Raw genomic sequence first — 22,504 nt, 5'->3', positions numbered from 1 at the left:
CGTAGGGTATGCAAAGTGTGCCTCAATAAAACTGTTAAAATATTTGGAGACAAAATACATTCTAAAAATAAAAAAAAAGTGATTGTAATGGTTATAATAAAAAAAAATTCTGGGTTGCCTGGGTGGCTCAGTCAGTTAAGTGTCTGCCTTCAGCTTAGGTCATGATCCCAGGGTCCTGGGATCGAGCCCCGTGTCGGGCTCCCTGCTCAGCAGGGAATCTGCTTCTTCCTCTCCCTCTGCCCCCACCCTGCTCTTGCTCTCTCTCTCTCAAATAAATAAATAAAATCTTTAAAAAAAATCCTGCCCTACCTTCTAGCAAACCAGTTTCTTTTTGTGCGGACACGCCATATTAATAGCTCTCTCCCTACCTCCCGGGTGTTGAGATACTTCATACATGGGAAAGCAGGTAATTATATTTTGGTGGGTGCAAAAAAATGCTATATACAGTTTGCTTTTCCCTCTCAAATAGTAGTAGACCACCAATACTGTTCTGCATCTTGGTGTTTTTCACGTAACATGGGGTACATCTTGGAGATCTTTCTCGAACATGAGCTGCGGCTCTCATGTGCTTTCACTTCATTTTCCATCATTTGGTGGCTCACGACTGATGTGGCCACTCCACTACTGGTGGACGGCTGGCTTGGTTCCAGGCTTTGGCCACTATAAACATGCTTGGCCAAGTTACTGAACCCCAGCATACCTCACAGTTCTCTAGTCTTTTAGGGAAGCTGATGGTAGTAATGCCTACTTCATATATTGTTGAAAGTATTTAAGGAGCTAGCGTGTACAGATAGTGCTTAAAGATTTTTTTTTTAAGTTTAGAGCGAGAGAGAAAGAGAGAGAGAGAGAGCGAGGGAGGGGCAGAGGGAGAAGGAGAGAATCTCAAGCAGACTGCGCTGAGCACAGAGCCCGGTGTGGGGAGCCCGATGTGGGGCTTGATCTCATGACTTTGAGAGCCAAAGTCAAGAGCCGAGGGGTGCCTGGGTGGCATAGCGGTTAAGCGTCTGCCTTCGGCTCAGGGTGTGATCCCGGCGTTCTGGGATCGAGCCCCACATCAGGCTCCTCCGCTATGAGCCTGCTTCTTCCTCTCTCACTCCCCCTGCTTGTGTTCCCTCTCTCGCTGGCTGTCTCTATCTCTGTCGAATAAATAAATAAAATCTTAAAAAAAAAAGAGCCGGGCGCTTAACTGACTGAGCCCCCCCGGGTGCCCAGCACACAGAAAGTGCATAGGTAGTCACACAGAAACTCTATTTAAAACCATTAGCTGGTATGATCACCTCCAAGAAGAATGTTGTGCAGATGTCATTTCACACATGTGCAGGTATAGTTAGGATAAATTCTGAGATGTGGAGTTAATCAAAGGGTGTGTGCAGATTAATTTTGGATGGGTTTTGCCAAATTATCCATTTTATTCCTTCCGGTGATGAAGGACATCGTGTCCTCATAGCCTCACCAAACTGCAGCAGAAGCTAAAGTCTGGTCTTTTGGGCTTTCGTCAAAAGTAAAGATGTGGGAAAAAGTAAAAATAAGATGTGGGATCTCCTAATTTCAGGGAAAAAACAATCCCAACTGCAAAGGGATTTGAACAAAACTCCTTTGGGCCAGTTCTTGTTCTGGCTCATTGGCAAAGAACGTTTTCTGCCTGAAATGCAAGACAGAGAGCGTGTGTGGGGTCCTGTGCACGGAGGCAGCTGGTCATGAGGGGAGGAAGATGTCGAGCCTGGGACACTCTGTCACATTTACAGTGTTCGCAAATTGAATCGGGAATGCAAATGATTTCTCAGGATAATCTGCCAGTTGCTTACATTGTTCATGTCCTGGCAACATACCGGTGAGGTAGAAACACAAACACTCGAAACCCAGAGGAACGCACAAGAGCCCAGCCGACAAGAAGCCTTTGGAGTTCTCATCAAGACATGAGCGTTTCGATGCACCGTAGAATGAGGGACTGTGTGAGAAGCGTCTCACACTGGGCAGGAGCAGGACCGCTTTAAAAGCACCTGCTTTATGGAAATGGGAGTGATTTTTCTGGTGCAGATCGGCTTGGTTTGGGCCTGTTTTTGAAGAAGTGGCAACACTGGAGAAATGATTAGAAAGTAATCTGTCAATGTGTGTATTCATTAAGCATTCAAAGAATTATTATTTGAATGCATGGATTGTGGCATTTGAAAGTCATTGATCAGGAATTTGACATTTTTGCAAAGAATTCCAGAAACATGGGGCCTCTTATGTGATCTGAAGCTGGCTGAGCACCCTGAAGAGGGGGTTCACTTCTTGTATTTTGCCCCTTACCCTTTGTTGTTTTGTAAGGAACTTTCTGTTTTCTTTTTCCAATGTTTGGCTCCCCATCTTCTGGAGGGAGTTTCTCCTTATACACAAATCGGAGCCTCACAGGCTGCCATGGGCTCTTCCTTGACGCGCCTCACGGAACGAGTCGTGTGTATCCAAGGATTCCCCAAACAGAAGGGGGTGCTCCATCGAGGTTCAGACTGTCTCTCTAAGGACCTGGGTTCTTGCTGGCTTGCGGCTTGCTTTCCCTGGTGTGGGCTCCGCCGGTGGTCCCTGCAGTTCTGGGCCCCGCTCAGTGGGGTGATGCCCTTCTGCAGTTCTGGACTCTCGTCCCCACACCACACTGTCCCTGAGATGAGGGGAGGGCTCTTTTGGGAGCCTCTGCACACATCAGAATGTTCCTATCTTCCTTAATCCCTGCATTGGGTCATGTGACCATCGATGACCAAATAACTCAAGTTTTCCCTGAAGGGGGAAGAGACAGAGATGTTGGAAAGGCAACGAACAAATACCCGATAATAAGAATGAGACTCCTGAGGGTCTGGCCCTTGGCCTATCCCTGTGCCTTTGACCTTCAGAAGAACTGATCTGAGATGTGTTCATTATTTGGGGGGAGAAGAATTACTCTTTCCTTGATTGATTGGTCTTGGGCTCAGCATTCTCTATTTCAGTATTTCCGATTCTGCTGGAAAAGCTACCTGCCCTCCTCATTGACCTGTTTTCAGTAAAGACAGTATGAGCTCAAAATGGAGCACACTCTGACATTCCGTTGTCATAGCAACCTGAGTGGTAAACATCAGCTTGATGCTGTTTGAAGGGGGTGGCAGGAGTTAGGGATTGGGAGATTGGAGGAAAGCCAAAGATTTGGGGCCCAGGCTCTGCCCCAGATCCTGCAGGGATGCTCAGTGGAAGGTCCAGGAGGGACATCACTTCTGTCTCCACCAGGGATGTCAGAGGGAATGAGCTGGAGCGAGCGGGAGGGATTTGGGTCCAGACCTTCTAACTCCTTTTCGGACCCTCTCTTTACAGCCACAGTTCTGGGAAGAGCTGTCTGTTCCCCATGCTTCCCTTCCTCGTGTTCTGCTGGCCCTCACCACCACCACTGTGCCTTGTGCCAGCACCGCTCCCCCGAAACTGCCCCCTGCCTCAGGTCTTCAGAGCTGCTTCTCAGTAACAGCTCCCTCCTCCCAGAGCCTGCCCCGGGTGGCATGGGCCTTCTGACTGTGCGACCTCCTTGCATCCTGGGATGCCCCTCTAAGCCTTCTTGCAGGCTCCTGGGCACCTGCCAGGCCTGTGCATGGTGGGGCCTCTCCTAGGTTTCTCTTCCCACTCGGCAGGCCCCTTGCCCCTTCTTCCAATGACCTCAGTCACCACCTCTCCCTGACGACACCCCCACGTCTGTGCTCAGAGCTCTGTCCTGAGCTTCAGCCTCTCCCTCATGTCCTCAGGGGCATGGGGGCTCCCATGTGTCTCCAGATCACTGTGCCCCAAGCAGAGCTCGTCAGCTTCCCCGGTGCCTTCCCTCCTCTCAGTGACTGGCCCGGCCTCACCCCTGCCCAAAGCCAGCGACACCTTGACTTCTGCCTCTCTCATGTCCAGTCCATCTCCACAGCCTGCCAGCATCTGGCGGCATCTCTTCATCCTGGTGGCCTTTCTTCAGATGGTGACGAGTTGGGGGATATCAGAGCTGAGCAAACAGAAAGATGTGACCATGGGATGGCAGCGACCTCGAGCTTTATTCGGGCAGCACTCGGACAGGTTGCTTGTTCGGGGAGTCCCCCACCGAGGAGACTCTTCCAGAAACAGAGGCCCCTGCCCAGGTGGAAAAAGAGGACAAGGCTCGCGGAGGAGGAGGGACCTGGGCAGGGGGCTTGTGTTTGAATGCCATCCCTCAGCGTGGTGGGAGCCTCCAGGTCAGCAGGCTCCACGGGGCAGCGGTGGCTGGGGGTCTCCTGTAGTCCAGGGTGTTTCTCATTCATGGGGAGCAGATGTTGGCGCGGTTTCACGGGGGATGCAAGACAGCAGGCTCTACGTGGCTAAAAATACGCTGATTTGGGCTATATTTAAAGCACTTCGATGTGTAAAAAATGGAGTTTGGCACCAGCGATCTTTGAAGTAATGGTACCAGCCTCCTCTGAAGAAGGAAGGAATATGGGGAGCCCATTTTCAGGGGGCCATCTTTGGCTCATTTATATAACAAGGTCGCCACACTCTATGACCAGGACCTTTGAATCTGTTTCAGCCTACGTCATTCCTGCTTCTAGTCCATTCTCCATCATTCCAGGGTGAGGGTTTGCCGAATTGCGTCGAGTGGTGCCATGTTCCTGTGATGTAAGCCACTTCAGTGCCTTTCCTTTGCCCCTGGGATCAAGGGGCCTCCAGCTGGCCCTGCGTGGCCTGGACCCTTCTTCCTCTCCAGCCTGGTCTGGAGCTCTTTCTCCCTCTCCCCTGACACCTGCTGCAGCCTCACTGCCCCTCGTGGCCGTCGGCAGGCCTCCGTGTTCCTCCACCTCTGCCCTTTGCCCTTGCTGTTTTTCTCTGCCCAGAACCCTCTTTCCCATCCCTAGGCCTGGTTAATTCCATTTGTCCTTTGGGCGCTGTGTTAGATTCCTGGGGCTGCTGCAACAAATGACCACAAATGGAGGGGCTTAAAATAACACAAACGTATTGTCTCATAGTTCTGGAGGCCAGAATTCCACACTTGTGCTGCCGGCAGGGTTCATTCCTCTTGGAGGCACCGAGGTAGAGCCCACCCCATGCCTCTGTCCCAGCTCCTCGGGCCCCCCCGGCATTCCTTGGCTTGAGGACATAATCAGTCCAATCTCTGCCTCCATGTTCACATGGCTGTCTTCTCTGTATCTGTGATAATCCCTCTCGTTTCTCTTAAAAATACACCAATCATTGGATTTAATCCGACATGACCTAATTGCATCTGCAAAGACCCTGTTTCCAGCTAAGGTCACATTCTGAGGTTGCGGGAGGATGGGGATTTTGGCAGACACTATCCAGCCTTGTCTGGAGGTCCTGTCTTTCTCGGTTCCATCAAGTGGCATTATGTTCCCCTCCTCTGTGCACCCACTGTCACACCCTTGCTTTTCTTTAAGGAATGGCTCATTTAGTTCATGCCCGGGTGAGCCTGAGCTCTGCCAGGGCGAGGATGCGTTGGCCCATTGTGCACCTGATCCCTCAGTAAGCACCTGATGCGTGAACGGCGGTATGCACTTGTGTTATGTGTCCCCCAGAATTTGTAAACTGAAGCCCTGACCTCCAGTGTGACAGTCTGAGGAGGTGGGGCCTTTGGGGATGATTAGGGTTAGATGAGGTCACGAGGGTAGGACCCCCGTGATGGGATCGGTGCCCTGATAAGGTATGGATGAGACACCAGAGCTCCCTTTGTCTGCCATGTGGGGACCCAGGGAGAAGCTGGCCGTCTCCAAGCAAGGAAACGGCCTCTCATTGGATGCTGAATTGGCCAGCACCTTGATCTTGGACTCCTCAGCCCCCAGGAAAGTGAGGAGATGACTGTCTGTTGTTTAAACCCCCCTGCCTGGTATTGTTATAGCAGCGGAGCTGACTAAGGCGCCCAGCCCATCTGAGACCCTAAAACCCAAGGAGGTGGAACATATTCCTGGCTCCTCCTTTCACAGTGTTCCTCAGGGGGGCTGAGGTGCTCACCGTGGTGACTCGCTGGCCCAGAGGTGGCCTGATTTTCCAGCCACGGTCACTTGCTCTGGTGGCCTGTGAGAGGAGGTAACAGGAGCAGTTTGGCCTGAGAGAGAGGGGATTTCCTCTTGGAGCGAATGCATGTGAAATAAAGGAAAGGCCTTTTCATAAAACCACCAGATTTCCCTGGAAGCATGCCACTGATCCAGGCCCAAACCATTTCCCCTGCTCTGTGTGATTCCTCAGGGGGAAAGGCGCAGGATTGCTGGCGGACGGCAGGCCATGGGTGTGGGCAAGGTCACACGGGTCCCCTCCCTGGATTGCATGCTCACCTCCTCCCAGGGCTCAGCAGTGGAGGGCCTCCTGGAGGAGGGGACACGCATCTCCCTGAAGCTGTCTGCACTGGGCTTTCTGTGACTTGCCAACCAGGAGTCCCGTGATGTGGAGTCATCATGCTTGTTTAAAGGGCGTTCTGTCAGAAAGCAGCAGTGTGCTTTGGCACGCATCCCCAAATAGCCCCAAGTCTGGGTGTCCGCTCTAGAAATGGGGAACCGACCACCTGCTGTCACACAGCCGCGACAGCCTCGGCCACTAGGTGGCAGTGTTGCTGCACACGAGGCCCCTCGTCCCGCACAGGCCACCGCAGAGGGGATGGAGTCAGGGGGCAGCTGGGCTGGGGGCAGGCACCGCGCGGCGACCCCTACATCTGCCTCCACCTCCTGGACTGCTGTCCCCCGTGTCCCTGCCTTCCCAGACTGACTGCCCGACACTGAATTAAACCTGAGAAAAGAGGAACTGAGAGTTTTTTGTTTTGTTTTGTTCCCACCATGACCCCTCCCCCCAGGCTCTTGTTGAGAAGCAAGTTTACCTACGACAGAGGCTCCTTGCTTAGCTCCCCGGCCCCCCCCCCCCCGGGCCAGTGTGGGAAGGAAGCTTCCATTCCTTGCCTTGCGTTCTTTATTCTTTATGGTTTTTACCCTGCAGGCTTTTGGGCCATATTTATGAGGGAAGAGAAGGCAAGCTGAGGACAAAGCAGAAGCTGACATGGCCCCCACCATGGGATACATGTGACATTCCTCAGGCACTCCTGGCTGCCCTAAAGCTAAGGAAAGGAAAAATGAATAGTTGTAGGGATCGCAATCCTGCAAGACAGGAGTTTCCCTCAGTTTACAAATGTCTTAGCAATCTACAAGAACAAAGCATTTCTATCAATAACCTAGCTTCCAGAAGGAAATGTGCATACGATTAACTGTGCTTATAACCTGTAGCCCACTGACAGATACTTGAAGCAGGCAGAGTGTAGTGTTCCTCCAGGAAGTTCCCGATTATCTTCATGTTAATGCCTTGCTGGAAGGAAAAACAACCTTAACTTGACAATGGCAAGGCCTCTGGTATCCTGTGGGTCTTCTTTAACATATGAAAGTACTTTCTCAACCTCCCTTTTTCCTTCCCTCCCCCAAACCCATAGTGTATAAGCAGCCACCCCTCACAACCCGGGGCAGCAGCTCTTTCTGCCAAGGGTCCTTTCCACCCCACTGAACCTCACTGATATCCCAAAACCACATCAATATTATCTGTCAAAAGCTTTATTGGAGCCCTTATTTGCTTTGGGAGAAAGGAGGTGGCTGATGATGAGGCTGTGGGATATGGGTGGGGTGGGGTGGGGTGGAGTCTGGAGCCCACAGCCAAGAAAGACATCTTGAGATGTCTTTGGTGCAAGAGGGTGGTTTACGAAAGCACGGGGACAGGAAGAGCTGCACCAGGGTCATGAAGAATGGCCCATTATAAACCCTCAAGTTGGGAGGGGGTTTGGGATAGCGTAAGTCTCTAAGGAATTTTGGAAAGAAGGTTTCCAGGATCTTGAGGGGCTAGCTGTTGTTGGGAAAAGGTCATTTATTACCGTCTAATAAAACCATAGTCATGAGACCCTTCAGATGTATATCGGTGGGCCATATGCTTGGGGGTTGATTGCCAACATGTATCTTGGTGGGGGGGGGCGGTTAGAGATAAAGGAAGTTTCCAAAGGAATTTTTATATGTTGAAGTAGACTGACAGGATCCTGGTTGGGGGGGGGGGCGGTCAGGCTAGGACTGCCTTTTGCCCTTAGCAAAGTATTAACATCGAGGCAGCTGAGTTCCTAGCGGAAGATCACTCTGCCTGTTTCAAGGACTTGTCAATGGGCTGTAGGTAGTAAGGAGATGTAATAATTTTTCTTCTGCATTTGTTTCCCACATCTGCTGAGTCTGGGCCTTTGCAGCCCTGCAGCGGAGCCGAGGGAAACCAGCAAAAGCATTACTGTTTCCTGGATCCTGCAGAGAGAACACTGGGTAGAGCCTGGTCTCCACCCTTTACGTGCTGTGTGATCTTAGGCATGTTTCTTGACATCTCTGTGCCTTCCTTTTTTAACCTATAAAATGGAAACAACACTACAAAATCATTTAATTATAGTAAAAATAAAACAATATGAGATAATACCCCATGTCACAGAATCGTGTAAAGAATAACCGTGTAAAAGAGCTAATACATGTGAAGCAGGTTACCAGTGTCTGGGCCGCTGCGGGCACAGGAGACTTGCTCGTTATCACTGTTATTATTATTGCTACCCATATTTCATCCACTGGATACTACTAATGGTAAATTTGGGATAATTGCCCAACCAATATTGATCTATTCTTTCTCTGAGATTTGGCAACACATATAATCTATATCAGGCAAGTTAACAATACACATTTTTCGTTTATTGTTACCAGTGTTTTAAGTGTAGATTTGTCTTTCCTTCTTATTTTAAAAATGAAGCTCCTCAAAGGCAGGCCTCACCCTCTGCTTCTCTTTTCATCACTGCTCTGCACTCCCTGCATCCCTGGGCTCCTTTACTTGCTTGATTGTGGCGAGAAATTAATGCAGACAAGAAATGGGCTTAAGTTTTGTTTTTTTTTTGTTTTTTTTTTTTGTTATAGGTGAAATGGGGTTTTCAAGTAACCAGATAGTCAGTAGGATTGTGGGAGAGATGTTTAATGACCGTGAGATCATGCTGTTTGAACTCTTAACCCTTAAAAAAGTATTTAAAATTAAAAAAAATTTTTTTGAGACAGAGAGAGTGAGTGTGTGCACGAGCTGGGGGGAGGGACATAGGGAGAGAGAGAATCCTAATCAGGTTCCATGCTGAGGGCTTGATCTCAAAACCCTGAGATCATCACCTAAGCTGAAATCAACAGTTGGACGCTCAACTGACTGAACCACACAGGTGCCCCCCCCACCTTTAAAAACAATCTTAAAGAGTCAATAAACCAGATTTTCTAGGGACCGGCCACAAAGACCAGACCTGTGTTTCCTTTCCTTTAGTTACTTCGCATGTTTGAAAAGAGTGGACTGTGTTGAAAAAATTAAGAAAGAGAAGGAAAGGTACCCATGAATAATTTTGGACTGACCCGAGCTAGCATGGGTTAGTGGTGTTTTGCTGCATTTGCCCAATGCTTTTTCTGCACCCATCCGGGCGGTCGTAGGATTTTTAATCTTGTATTCTGTTAATGTGGTGTACCAATGTATTCTGTGTACCAATGTATTCTGTGTACCAATGTATTCTGTGTACCAATGTATTCTGTTAATGTGGTGTACCATTCATTTTTTGATTGCACAATACCAGTTGTAAATGCAAGTAGGAGAGCGATTAGCCCGTATGCAGGGTCCTCAAAACGACACCAGTCGTATTTCGTATTTCGGAGCTCATATGTGCATATGCGTTTTGTTCTTCCCACAACCATGGAAGCGCTGCACAGAACGAACGCAGCTGCGTCCACCGTGCTTGATTGGCACACGCTCTATAGCACTTTGCTGTTTTTTCTGCATTAGAAGACAGTTCTGGTTTGAATGGAGAGCATGGCTTCTCCGGGCTATCAGTGCCCCTGCTCATGCGTCTCAGATGCAGCCCACTCATCAGTGCTTGCTGTGGGTCTCAGTGACCTCCCCGTGTCGTGGGTCCTTGGGGCATCCAGACTGCAGTGTGCAAACAGAGCAGCGAGGGCCAGCAGACGAGTGTAGTGTGAGCAAGCTTGTGTGTCTGCTTCCTGTCCCATTGTTCTGCACTTAAAGCACAAGTTCAAAGACAAGCTCTGCAGAATTTCAGAGGTGTGGAGTGTGACGAGCACGGGCTCTTCCGAGCTTGGAGCCAGGCGCCTCGTTGTCTTACCGCTGCCTGCCGAGATCACTTTGGAGACTCAGTATTCTGAAGTAACCTTATCAGCCCTGCACTGGATGCTGGTTTATTGCGGGTCTTGGGTTCAGATGAGCCAACTTGTGTTTCGAGCAGAGTATGTCAAACTCTGAAGGTTAGACTCATTTGTTCTGCGCAATCGCTAAAATGTCTGGTTTGTGACCGCAGGTGTATTCCTGATTTCTTTTTTTCAACACCAACCTTGTTGAGAGTGGTACTAGCAGTAAAGAAATTAGCCTTGATCTGGTGGAAGTTGTTCCATTTGGGTAACTGAGTGGATTTCTGTGTTGCTTCCTACAAAGAACATCCTCGTTCTTCTTGTCAAAATGGTCCCCTGGTGAGGCTTCCCCCCGCCCCGTCATAATGAAGCTGGAGCTCATCTACCTCCAGGCTCCTGGGAAGAGACTCGGGACTTTGGCTGAGCCAATCAGAATAGGCCATTCTTCCGGCTACAGTGATTGGTTCAGGGATGGGCATGTGACCCGTCAGAGCCTGGGAGATGCCCTGCCGGCTTCTTCCTTGTGATGTGGTCCTGTTGGATGTGAAGGGAGGAAAATGTGAGGCTCGGCGGTGCTAGTGGTGCTACGACGTGCATATTGAGAACAAAACCAGCTCCATGGAAGAGAGCAGAGCGACGGATAAGAATGCATCTTAAAAAACAACTTTTAAATTTACGCTCAATAAAATTTGCTCTTTTTGGCATATAGTTCTATGAGTTTCTGACACATGCAAACTTTGTGTAAGCACCAACACAGCCAGGATCCAGAGCGGTTCCATCACCCTACCCCACCTTCAATTTATTTTTATTTTTATTTATTTTTTTGTAGTCAGACCCTCCCCAGCCCATAACTCCTCGCAGTCTGTGACCTATTCTCCATCCCTCTGGTTGAGATTTTTCTAGAACGTCACATAAGTGGAATCACACAGTAGGTGGCTTTTTGCGGTTGCCTTCTTTCATTCAGTAGAATGTGTTTGAAATTTATCCATGTTGTGCATCCATCCTTTGCACACTTTATTGCTGAGTACTTTTCCATTTAGTGGATGTACCGTTTGTTTACCCACTCTCCAGTTGAAGACGTTTGTGAAAACCCACAACGATGACACACTTTAGAGGCTGAATCCAGCCAGGCCTGATGCTAGCCAGCTCCTAGACTCCCCAGCTCTGACTGCCATTAAATTCTAATTTTGTTTTTTGACTTGGTATGGGTTCTCTGTGACATGAAAGAATCACTTTTTTTCCCTCTTTTTTTTGAGAGGGAGAGAGCGCATGCGAGCAAGAGCAGGGAAGGGGCAGCAGGAGAGGGAGAGAGAATCTCAAGCAGACTCTACACTCAGTGTGGAGCCCAACGAGGGGCCCGATCTCATGACCCTGAGATCATGACCTGAGCTGAAATCAAGAGTCAGATGCTCAACCAACTGAGCCACCCACGCGCCCCAAGAATCACTTTTGATTTCAACAATGACTGGATAAAGGGAAGTCGGGTCGGAGCAAGTGAGAAGTCCAAAGCAAGTGGGCTCCACATATGACATTCCTCTAAATGGAGTTATACAATAGTAAGTCACAGGCTAGGTTTCCTTCATGGTGGCAGGGAGGGTGGCAGGAGGTGGCACCCCATTTGACACAGAGCGAAATTGAATCTCAGAGGGATGAAGTGACTTGTCTGGGCATATCACTGAGCTGGTGGCAGGCCTGGGGGTCTAGCCCAGCTGTCCCTTTGCCTCTAGTGAGCCTCAGCAGCCTCCCCAGCAGACAGGGGCCGAGCTGTCAGCATCACTTAGTGAATTTCCCTTTTTTATTTAAACAATCTCTGAGGTGTCCAATTTAGAATAAATATAAATGGAAATTAGAACAAGGTCATCAACACTTCCTACTGTTTAACAGCTGATGGTGCCTATAGGAGGTCAAAATTACTGTCACTAAGATCTATATAATCCGTTTAATAATGTTCTTTCTACATCTGGTGCCCACGGAAATCTCTCACATTGGCTTAACAGCCCCTCACTCCCTTTCTCTGAACATCTTTCTCCTTCGCGCTAACAAAAGCCCAGTTTACAGGAAGGAGGAGGTGTGCGATTTAAGTTTTTGGTCGGGGCAGGATCACGTTGTCCAAACTGTTAGCCTAGACAGTGTGGTCTTGGTGCGGTATCGCTAGCTGCTGTCACGCACAGACGTCTCAGTGGCTTAGCGTGCTGGATGGTCCCTCGCTCACATCCAGTGTGGGTGTTCACACTTGGCAGGCTCTCCTCCAGGCGGAGACTCGGGGGCCCAGGCTCCTTCCAGCTCATGGCTCTGCCATGACCTGGGGCCTCAGACTCCTCCTCTTCTCCCTGCTGGAAGGTAAAAGATAGCAATTCTGGCTTCAGAGTAATATGCAACACTCATATTTCATTGGCCAGGACTAGTGCCATGGCCCCTGGATGCAGGAGAGGCTGGGCAAGTTCCTGGCTGAGCAGCTGTACACAATACTACGGACAGGAAGGCTTTTTTTTTTCTTTTTTTGACAGGTGGCCATCTCCCCCACAGACGTGATTCCTCATTGTCTAGACTAAAGCTGCTCTCCCCTCGCTCCCCTGCTCCAGTTTCCAACACTGTTCAATGCTGCCCTCCCCTGCTTGGCTAGTTTCGGTTTTGTGCAGACAAAGCCTGCTCATCGCCACAGCCCTGAGTGCATATAGGGAAAATAAAATGATATGGCGTAACTTCCGAAGAGAGGCAGTAGTCTCCCATCCCTCTGTGTCTTTGATCTCCCTCCCCAAAGCCGGCCGTGGCTAGCCATTTCTGCTTTCAGTTCTGCTGCTGCTTATTTCAGTAACTCTACATACTCTTCCACCTTTACTCCTTGTGTTGACACGTTTGGACAGTAATGCTCCATATAAGAGAGGAGGACTAAGCTAAGGGACACACCTCCCTACTCTGTTTATTACCAGTTAACATTGTATTTGGCTGCAGGTGACAGAAATCTCTGGCCACAGGGGCTTAGGCAAGTAGGAGCTTATTTTATTTTGTTTATTCTTGTATCTCATGTTGTGGCTAGCTCCTTCTGACTTCCTGCGTTACTTTCTCCGTGTGTAACTTTGGTCCCCAGGGTTGCACGGTGGCTGTCCCACCTGCGTCCCCTCTCAGGATGAGAGCACCAGCACCCACCACCCTGGGTGCCTGACATTTCTCTAGGGGTTAACGCAATCCCCTCAGGGAAGGGCTGAGCTCTGACTGGGGCTAAGTATTCTGCTTTTACTCAGGGAGGGGACAGTGGGAGGAGGTCTGCCTGCAGTGGGTGTCCCATCTACAGAATTTAGTTACTTCTGGTTTTCAGCCCCTCTTGGCCCCCGTCCTTGCTGTGTGCCAACGTTGAGCCTGGGTCCCAGTGGGCACAGTAGCCTGGAGCCCCTCTGCGGCACTCACAGAATGTTCTAGCCCAAGGATTCCTCTGCCATCTTGCCCATCAATGCACTTTCATCCACTTGTTGTCTTCCAGAGACTTGTTCAAATATTTTCTCTTCAGATGGCCTGCCTTCATTTCTCTAGATAATTGGTTTATTTCTTCTTTGTACTTTCATGTTTTCATTTCTGTGGAGTTTCTGTGGAGATGTGGGGAAGTGTGTTCAGTCTACCACTTAAAATCAAATTCCATATTTTTCTTTCTAAAGGAAAAATGTCACTATTTCCCTTAGCTTAAATAAGCACGGCATGTTCGTTCTACACAAGTTGAAAACGCATAGAAAAACACGTCAGAAATTTGAAAGGCGTTCATAACCCCCATATGCAGAGCCTCGGCTCCAGGTAAGAGTCTGCTTGAGTTCTGGCATGGGAGTTGACAAAACGATTCTACAGTTAGTGCGCAAGGCAAAAAACAGGCAAGCCTAGCTAATAGAAGTTTGATATAAAATAGTAACCCCGGTGCGAGCTTGCTAGGGCCTCCATATCAAAGTACCACAAACTGAGTGGCTTAAACAACAGGAATTTATTTCCTCACAACTCTGGAGGCCAGATGCCCGAGATCGTGGGGTCAGCAGGTTGATTTCGTCCGAGGCCTCCCTGCTCGCTTTGTAGACAGCTTCTCCTGTGTCCTTATGTGTGTGCGTGTACACACACGACTCTGTCCTTATGAAGACACCACTCTTGGGGCACCTGGGTGGCGCAGTCGTTGAGCGTCTGCCTTCGGCTCAGGGCGTGATCCTGGAGTTATGGGATCGAGCCCCACATCAGGCTCTTCCGCTATGAGCCTGCTTCTTCCTCTCCCACTCCCTGCTTGTGTTCCCTCTCTCGCTGGCTGTCTCTATCTCTGTCGAATAAATAAATAAAATCTTAAAAAAAAAATGAAGATACCACTCTTGCTGGATTAGGCCTCCACCCTCACGACCTCATTTTAACTTAATAACTTCTTTAAAGGCTTCATCCCCAAGGTTTTCGATAACCACCCCACCAAGCAGTGAAGTCGCGTAAGATCAGTGCCCTGCTGATTTGGGGGACGCCATGTACGCGACAGCCACAGATTCTCCCTCACGTTCAACACCTAGAGACTTTTCAGACGGATCCAAGAGTCACATGTCGTACCTGAAATCCGCGAAGGGGGGGAGGACATCTATAATATCACTACCAACAAACGAAAAAAAAATCAAGCTAATTCACGTTCCCGTCACCCTCTGAGATGAATTAGCTTGATGGTGGTGATTATGTCGTAACGTATATATGTGTATCAAATCATCAAAGTACACATTTTCAATATATACAATTTTTAATTGTCAAAGATTCTTCAGTAAAAAAAAATTAAATGCAAAAATACAGACATGCACGTGTCATCTACATACACGCACCCACAGAAAACTGGGTGAAAGCATTTGTGAGCGTGTATTAGATCTTGGGACATGGGACGGCTTTCTTGGCACAAAGGCAGTGGTGCACGTCATGAATGAAAAGACTGATAGTCTCCGTTCGTTATGTTTTAAATACTGTGTATTGGCCTTTGATGGTCTGTGCGGAATAGTTGTACTCCCAGATTTCACCCAAGGTGATCTCCAGGGTCCTGCCCCCTACCTCTTTCTAAGCCCTTGGCTGGTTTGGGAAGGAAGCTTGTTCATGGAGGGGAGTGTGAAGGGTAGGATTCTCTAGGATAATAGCCTGGATCTCACGTTTCCGTCAGGCTGGACCTTCCGGGAGCTGTCAGCCTTCCTGGCCCACACTCCTTGGTATTTGTTCCCTGCAGAATTGCTTTTGCTTGATTGTCCGTCATGGCCGCACCCCGCCTTGCAGGGTGGAGCCCCACGGGTAGCATGCTAACACACTTGCGGGGTGTTGTAAGGTGCTGTTGACCCCTCAGGGGCCCTTCAGGAGCACCCTACAGAGGAATCTCTCTCGGAGCCAGGAAAGGCTTTGCTTCTTGCTTTCCTCTTATGGACAGTGTCCAGCTAGTGACCTCATCCTGTGTTTTGAGAGCTGGGCAGTTCAGAGGCACACTGGCAGTTCCTTTGAGACATGGCTCGAGCTCTTAGGGTGTAGACGTAGCTGACTGAGCTTTCCTGTGGCAGCGGAACGTGGTGGCAGGGACCGCAAGCTCTGCCCGGAGCTGGCCTGCTTGCACCCACTCCCACCTCTGCTGTTACTAGCTGTGTGATCTCAGGCAGGTCACATAACCCCCTGTGCCTCAGTTTCCCCATCTACGAGTGGGGACAATAATCAAATCTTCCTAACCAAAAGATTGGGAAGATGAAGAGTCATTCCCTGTGAGATGGTACATCGTAAGGATTATGTAGATGGTGCTGTTGATGGTGATTGCGTTGGCCCTTATGTCTCTGTATTTTATCTTTTCCTATCACTGTAATTTATAGCCCTCTCTAATCCTTAGTGAACCTGCGGGCGTATGACCCAGGCCCTGCCCCCAAGGCAGCGAATGACTTGGTTTTTGAGTAGATGCAAAGCTCCTGCCGCCTACTGCTCTTCAGTGGAGTCGCCTAGGGAACACAGGGACAGGCGGGCCCCGCCGAGGCCACCTAAATCAAATTGGTGGGCAGGCCCAGGGATGACTTGTATGTTTCCTACCCTGTGCGTCTCCTGCACAGCTGTTACCAGGGCCACACTTGGACAGATCAGTGAGGGATGTGTCTTGCTGGTGTTTTTCAAAGACTTGGCCGCCTGGCCCGCTGGAAAGAGAGCCTCCTACACCTGGCTGTCTGGGCCCGACTTGCCTTACATGAATTAGAAAAAGATTCAGCTGCAGAAATGTCACAGGCAGTGGGTGACCCAAGCCACAAGATTGATAACTAGTTCCCAGGTCGGGCTGGCGATGTTAGTGAACCCCACCAGGGTTCCCCATGCCCTGTGCCCTGTGGATTGCTTCATTCTAGAAGGTTCCCCACCAAAGCTGCAGAGCATCCCTCTAACACACATTGTGCTCTCGATGAACCTGAGCTTCATTCTCTTTCTGGCTCAAAAGGAGCACAGTGATGAAAGCCCTGTTCATCCGGGCCCCTTAAGACTCCCTCATTCATGCTCTCAGGGCCCACCTCCTCCAGACGGGTGGTGAGTAGCCCTCTAGGAAATCAGCAGACTGAACAGCAGCTGATTAATTTGGGTCTACCTGCCAATGGGAAAAAGAGTGGGGCTACTCTATGATGTTTGGGGATCAGAGGGACGGGTGGTAGCTTCTCAGGCCGTGGATGTATTTCTTAGCACACAGTCCCGTGGCTTTATAAAATACTCCTGAATTCGGATATCATATTTTGTTGCAGCTGGTTCGGGGACAAAATGAGGTCCTGGCAGCTGATGTTTATGGCTTTCCATATAAGCTCTCAGACAAAATTTGTACTGCATTTTGCTTGAGTTATGGTGGGGCAGGATTGTAAACCTCACACTGTTATTTCAGATAAAATGCGGGCTTTGGCCACAATAAACAAGAGAGGAGGCACAGCTTTAGATTTCTTGTAAATCAATTTTTGAGAGGCATAAAATATTGACATAAATGATAACAAAATAAGCCAATCTGCAATGAAAACAGAGCACATTAAACTCTGCCTAGATTTTAATTTCCTTTTCCACATTTGTAAATAAGTCAGAATTTAAACCTTGCCTTGGGCTTTCCCTACATTTTATGAGAAGGTAAAATCTGGGCCCACCTCTTACTTCCCAAGTCTGATCAGCTGGGCGCCCACTTTGCTCTGCTGAAGGGTGCTGTCATGCTGCTCAAGGCAGATGTTCCCTTGTTGCCAATTATTTCATGGTCAGATTCACCTAGAATTTAAATTCCTGGTTTGGAGAGGGGAAATAAACCAACAAAAAACTAATTTAAATTTCATATGGAATGGCGCTTCTGCGTTGCTTGACATTGTCAAAATACAAATTGCCCCTTGGTGGCGGCAGTAGCTAAAATTTCCCTTTAGATGAGGCTAATTCTTCAAAGTCGTTTCTCCCCCTCTGTGTTTCATCCAAATCCTACCCAGTCCATAGGATACATTCTGGAGGAAACGCGTGTCCGTATCATGAAAGTCATATGCGGTATGTGTGTTTATGCATATGTGTTCTATATGACGTATTATGTGCATATATATGTGTATATATATTTTAAACACATTTGGGATAATTTAAATCAAGTTTTGATGTCTGCCTTTTCACTTAACGTGTAAGCATTTTCTCAGGAGCTCCCTATTTGTTGAAATCATGGTGCTGATGGCCGCTCAGTGTCACACTCGCACAGTATGGCTCTCATCATTTACTTAGTCATTTCCCTTGTGATGGGTTTTTAGGTTGCTTCTGGCATGTTGCCATGATAAATCATGCTTGGGATGAACCTACTTGCCCACTGATCTCCTTTCTGGTCTCTGGATTATTTCCCTAGCTCAATTGCTAGGTGGGGAATTGCTGGGATGGGCATTTTTAAGGATATTAATGCTCGGTTCCCTAATTGCTTCACGTATGTTAGATGTGCCAGCTCCTTGGGGGCAGAAGTCACATCTGTCTTGTCCCTGTGATAGTCCTACGTGCCACAGTACTAAAATAAGACAAATGAGTAGTAAATATAGTTGGATAGCTAATCGGAGGAGTAGATAGGTAATAACCCTGCTTCTCCAGTAATTAATCTGACAAGAACTGGCCATATTGATGACACTTGAAAAGATCCTTCTTTCCTTCCTTCCTTCCTTGAGATATCGTGGACATATAAAGAAAATATATATATATTTAAGGTGTAGAGTTTGATGTTTTGATAGAAGTACTCATGTATACATAATCACAACCAAACTAGTTAACGTATTCATTACCTCCACATAGCTACCGTGTGTGTGTGTGTGCGCGCGTGTGTGAGAGAGAGTTTAGATTTAATTTGAAATCTATCCTCTTAGCAAATTACAGCATACAATACAGGATTGTTAACTATGGCACATGCTCTGCATTAGCTCTCCAGAGATTATTCATCTTGCATGACTGAAACTTCGTACCCTTTGACCAACACCTCCCATCTTCCCCTCCCCAGCTCCAGCCCCAGGCAGTCAACATCCTACTCTCTGCTTCTATGAATCTGACCATTTTAGGTTCCACATGCTAGTGAGACCTTGCAGTAGTTCGTGGAGAACTGGCATTCTGAATACCTTCTTGGAGAAAGGATGCATCAACCTCTACATGGTTGTATCTTTTCCCCAATCTCCTAATTACAATTTTGTCATCCTCTGGGCAAGGAAAGCTCTGGACAAGGAAAGCTCAAGGACAGGGGCTCCGAAAGTAAGTCAATAGAGAAGTGTATTTTGCAGAATTTGTAATGGCTGCAGAAAAAAAGTTACCAGGAGTTAAGAGTCTATGGAGTGGAATTTATTTGCCTTTTATTCTGTAGTAATGCTACGTTTCCAACCCCGCTGCCCGGCTGTATTTCTTCTTGCGCTGGCTCTGGGGTTGGAGATTTATTATTTCAGGGCAGGGAAGAAGCCCTGTCTGTTCTTGGCCTGATTTGCCAACCCTGGTTCCTGGTGGACTCTCTTTAGTTTGAAAAAAGTTTGTTGGGTCTGTGTTTTCCCACTTGAAAGAAACAAACACACACATACATGGATGCATACAAACATATACATGTTTATGTAGGTATTTTAATTAATAAAATAATACATAGTTGTAACAAATTTAAAGAAAGTAGAAACCTAGATGTCAAAAAGTGAAACCCTTTCTCTTTGGCTCTATAGACACAAAAACATAATTATATGTACATTTATACACACACACACATATGGAACCTTAAAAAAATCTAAGTAGGATCATATAGGATATGTTTACAATTTTTTATACTTTGTGACATAATATTGTGGACAGTTTTTCAAGTATGTCCATGTAGCTCTACCTTCTTTTCTTTTTTTTTTTTTTAAGATTTTTATTTATTTATTTGACAGAAACAGAGACAGCCAGCGAGAGAGGGAACACAAGCAGGGGGAGTGGGAGAGGAAGAAGCAGGCTCATAGCGGAGGAGCCTGATGTGGGGCTCGATCCCATAACGCCGGGATCACGCCCTGAGCCAAAGGCAGACGCTCAACCGCTGTGCCACCCAGGCGCCCTGCTCTACCTTTTTTTCTTTCAGCTGCCTGTTATCCCGCTGTAAAAACGTGTAGTTTATCTAGTCTTCTATTGATAAACCTTTAGAATGGTTTCAACTAGTAAGTAGTAACAATAGTAACAATAGCACGACTGATCGATGTTTGTGTGTGTCAGCACTGTTCTGAGAGCTTCATATTTACTAACTCACTAATCCTTACAATAACGCAATAAGGTCGAACTTATAATTCCATCCTACCCTGCATGAGGACATCTGGAGCACGGAGAGGGAAAGTGACTTGCTCAAGTGGCTCAGTTAGGAAGCGGCAGAGCCGGATTCTGACTCCAGCACTGTGCTCCTAAGTCTGCGTGCATCCTTGTAGATAAGTCAACCTCTCCGCATTCCCACTAGGATTTCAGAGGACAGCTTTCTGGAAATGGGAATGCCGAGCCACAGCTTCACCCTCATTTCAGTCAGAATTATGGAGCTGTCTCGATGTCCATGTAGATGCCACATCTGGGAGGGATGGGAGGAAGTGTAACTATCAAATGATGCAGCGGTAGCAAGTCCTATACGATGGCACGATGCTGGCTCGGGTGGGCTTTGCAAGTGCACAGCCTTCTCTCTGGGGCAACCTAACAAAGAGGGCCGGGATCCTCTGAACTTGGGTCTTTGGAGAGCAGGAGGAGGCGATGTTTTCCCTTGGGTGGGGTGAGGGGCACTGTGCCCACACAGACTACTGGGTCACTGGTAAATGAGCCCCTTCCCCACTCCACACTGGCCGGTTTGGAAGATTCCTGAAGAACCCTGTGCCGAGGTCAGGGGAGGCCCAGTGTGGCCGGGGGGCGGTTTGCTGGGGTGGTGGTGCAGACTGCACTGTGTTGGTTTCCTGGCTTCTCAGGTCCTGGCCTTTATTCTTCCTTTGCTTTCCTTTCTTGCACAGAGACGGAGAGCCGAGGGATCGTGGATAGCCTGCAGCGGTTTTCCTCGCTCCCTGCCTATCTGCCCACCAGCTTCCACATTGCCGACGCGGAGGAGGCCTTCTTCCTTAAGGAAGCCAACCAGGACGTCACGAGGAACTCCAGTCTGCAGGCGCGGGTGGAGTCATTCTTTATCTACCGGGCCAGGAACCCCCCGACCATCAATGCCAGCTATGGCCCATTTTCAGCGGAGAAGACAATCCCCCAGGAGCTCCTGTTGACTTCCCCATCCTTTGGAAACATGGAGAAGTTTCCCTTCAACTGGAAGCTGAAATCCCACATCCTCGACAGCTCCATCTACTCCAACAGACCCAAAGTGCAGACCTTGTTTTACATCACTGGGATGGACTGGGATGACAGTGACCCCGAGGAGAACCTACCATGCGTCAAGATGTTTGCCTTCCCTGAGGCCAGGGAAGTGGCAGCCAGCTGTCGGCTGCAAGGGGACCCAGGGCTGTGTGTGGCTGAGCTGGAGCTGCTGCCCGAGTGGTTCAGCTCTGGGCTCGACCTGGAGCCCGAGGAGGAGATCCCGGCCCTGCTGGGGGGCACCGCGATGGAACTCTTCTTCACGCTCTACCCGGCTGACCAGGCCGGCCAGTGTCCACTGGAGGAGGACGGCAAATGGGAGAACAACATCCACTCCGGCCAGGACAGCCCCCAGCAGGTGGCTCCGGCCCGGGAGAGGATTGGGAGTGTGGTGGTCTACCCAACTCAAGACGATCTGAAGTGGTCCCTGGTGAGCCTGGACGAGAACGTTGTCATCTCAGTACCCCTGAACCTCGTCCGGGAAGGCGACACAGCCACCTTTTTGGTCTCTCTGACCAGCGGCTCTATGGCAGACCACTTCACTCTTAGGTAAGTGGCTTTGCTGGGTGGGATGGAATGGAAATCAACTTTTGGTCATCAGTGAATTGTCAGTGAATAACGTGGTGTTGCTCATCTGCTGAGTATCCCATACAGTGAGGAAACTGACAGACACGGAATAGAGACTCATGCAAGATGGCAAAGTGGAGCAGGGTGTTTGGGCATGGGCCCTGGGCATTTATATTCTCTAAAAGCTCCCCAAGTCATTCTGTTGTGAAGCCAGGCTTAAAAACAAGTGCTCTGAGAGCAGGCTTTCAGGCTGGCAGGTAAGCTCTCAGGTGACACCCTGAACCTTATCACTGCCGGCCTTGACTTGCTGCCCGTATGTGGAAACTTGGTCAATGAATTCCACTTTCCGACTACAGGAAAGAGCTTTCTGAGACAATGTCTCTGACCTCTCAGGTTTTCATCAAAGTAAGATTCAGTAAGGAATCCTTTGGTAAAGCAAATCAGCCATCTCTGTACGATGAGGATGCAGTTTTAGGATTGGTAAAAGTGGGTTACTTCTCTGTGCTGGGGGACAAACCTCTCTGTAGCTTGTTTTGCTCACAAAACTTCGTGGATAGCAGCAGGATGCTGCGGTGGCTCTGCCTGTGCCAGCTGTGTGCCCTGGGGCAAGTCATCGAACCTCTCTGGGCTTCTATTCCCTCATTGGTAAGACGGGGACTATAATGGGCTGTATGTCTCAGGATTGCTGTGAGGATCAATCAAGTTAGTGAAGGTCTTGGAACAGAGTCCTCACCGAGTGTTAGCCTGTGGTGGTTTCTCCGGAGCTCAGATGCCGAGGTGGTGGTGCCACGTAAGTGAGGCAGGTGAGAAGTGGGAACTGATCGTAAGCCCAGTGTAGTCCTTCTGATTCTGAGGGAGGCTGGTGTGCCAGATCACACCTGTGTGGAGGTGTGCTCGTGGGGGGCTGCGATAGGATGCTGAGGCTCTGGCAGATCACACGTGGGCTTAGTAGCCTGCAGGAAGCCCAGTTCCTGTTCAGAGCCTCTTGA

General features: G+C 48.8%; 1 protein-coding gene across 1 annotated transcript in view; it reads left to right on the top strand.

The window, feature by feature from the left end:
- The window catches only part of LOC105234635 (transmembrane protein 132B), a 316,926-nt gene that overhangs the window by 84,938 nt on the left and 209,484 nt on the right, over positions 1-22,504 (top strand). The window contains 1 exon segment of the mRNA XM_034637932.1: positions 20,606-21,497. Within this exon segment, the coding sequence (XP_034493823.1) occupies positions 20,606-21,497 (892 nt within the window).

This window comes from Ailuropoda melanoleuca, chromosome 12, assembly GCF_002007445.2.
Source record: "Ailuropoda melanoleuca isolate Jingjing chromosome 12, ASM200744v2, whole genome shotgun sequence".
NCBI classification, from domain to species: Eukaryota; Metazoa; Chordata; class Mammalia; order Carnivora; family Ursidae; genus Ailuropoda; species Ailuropoda melanoleuca.
The sequence above is the reverse complement of the archived record's forward strand: the minus strand, read 5'-3'. Positions and strand labels throughout refer to the sequence as shown.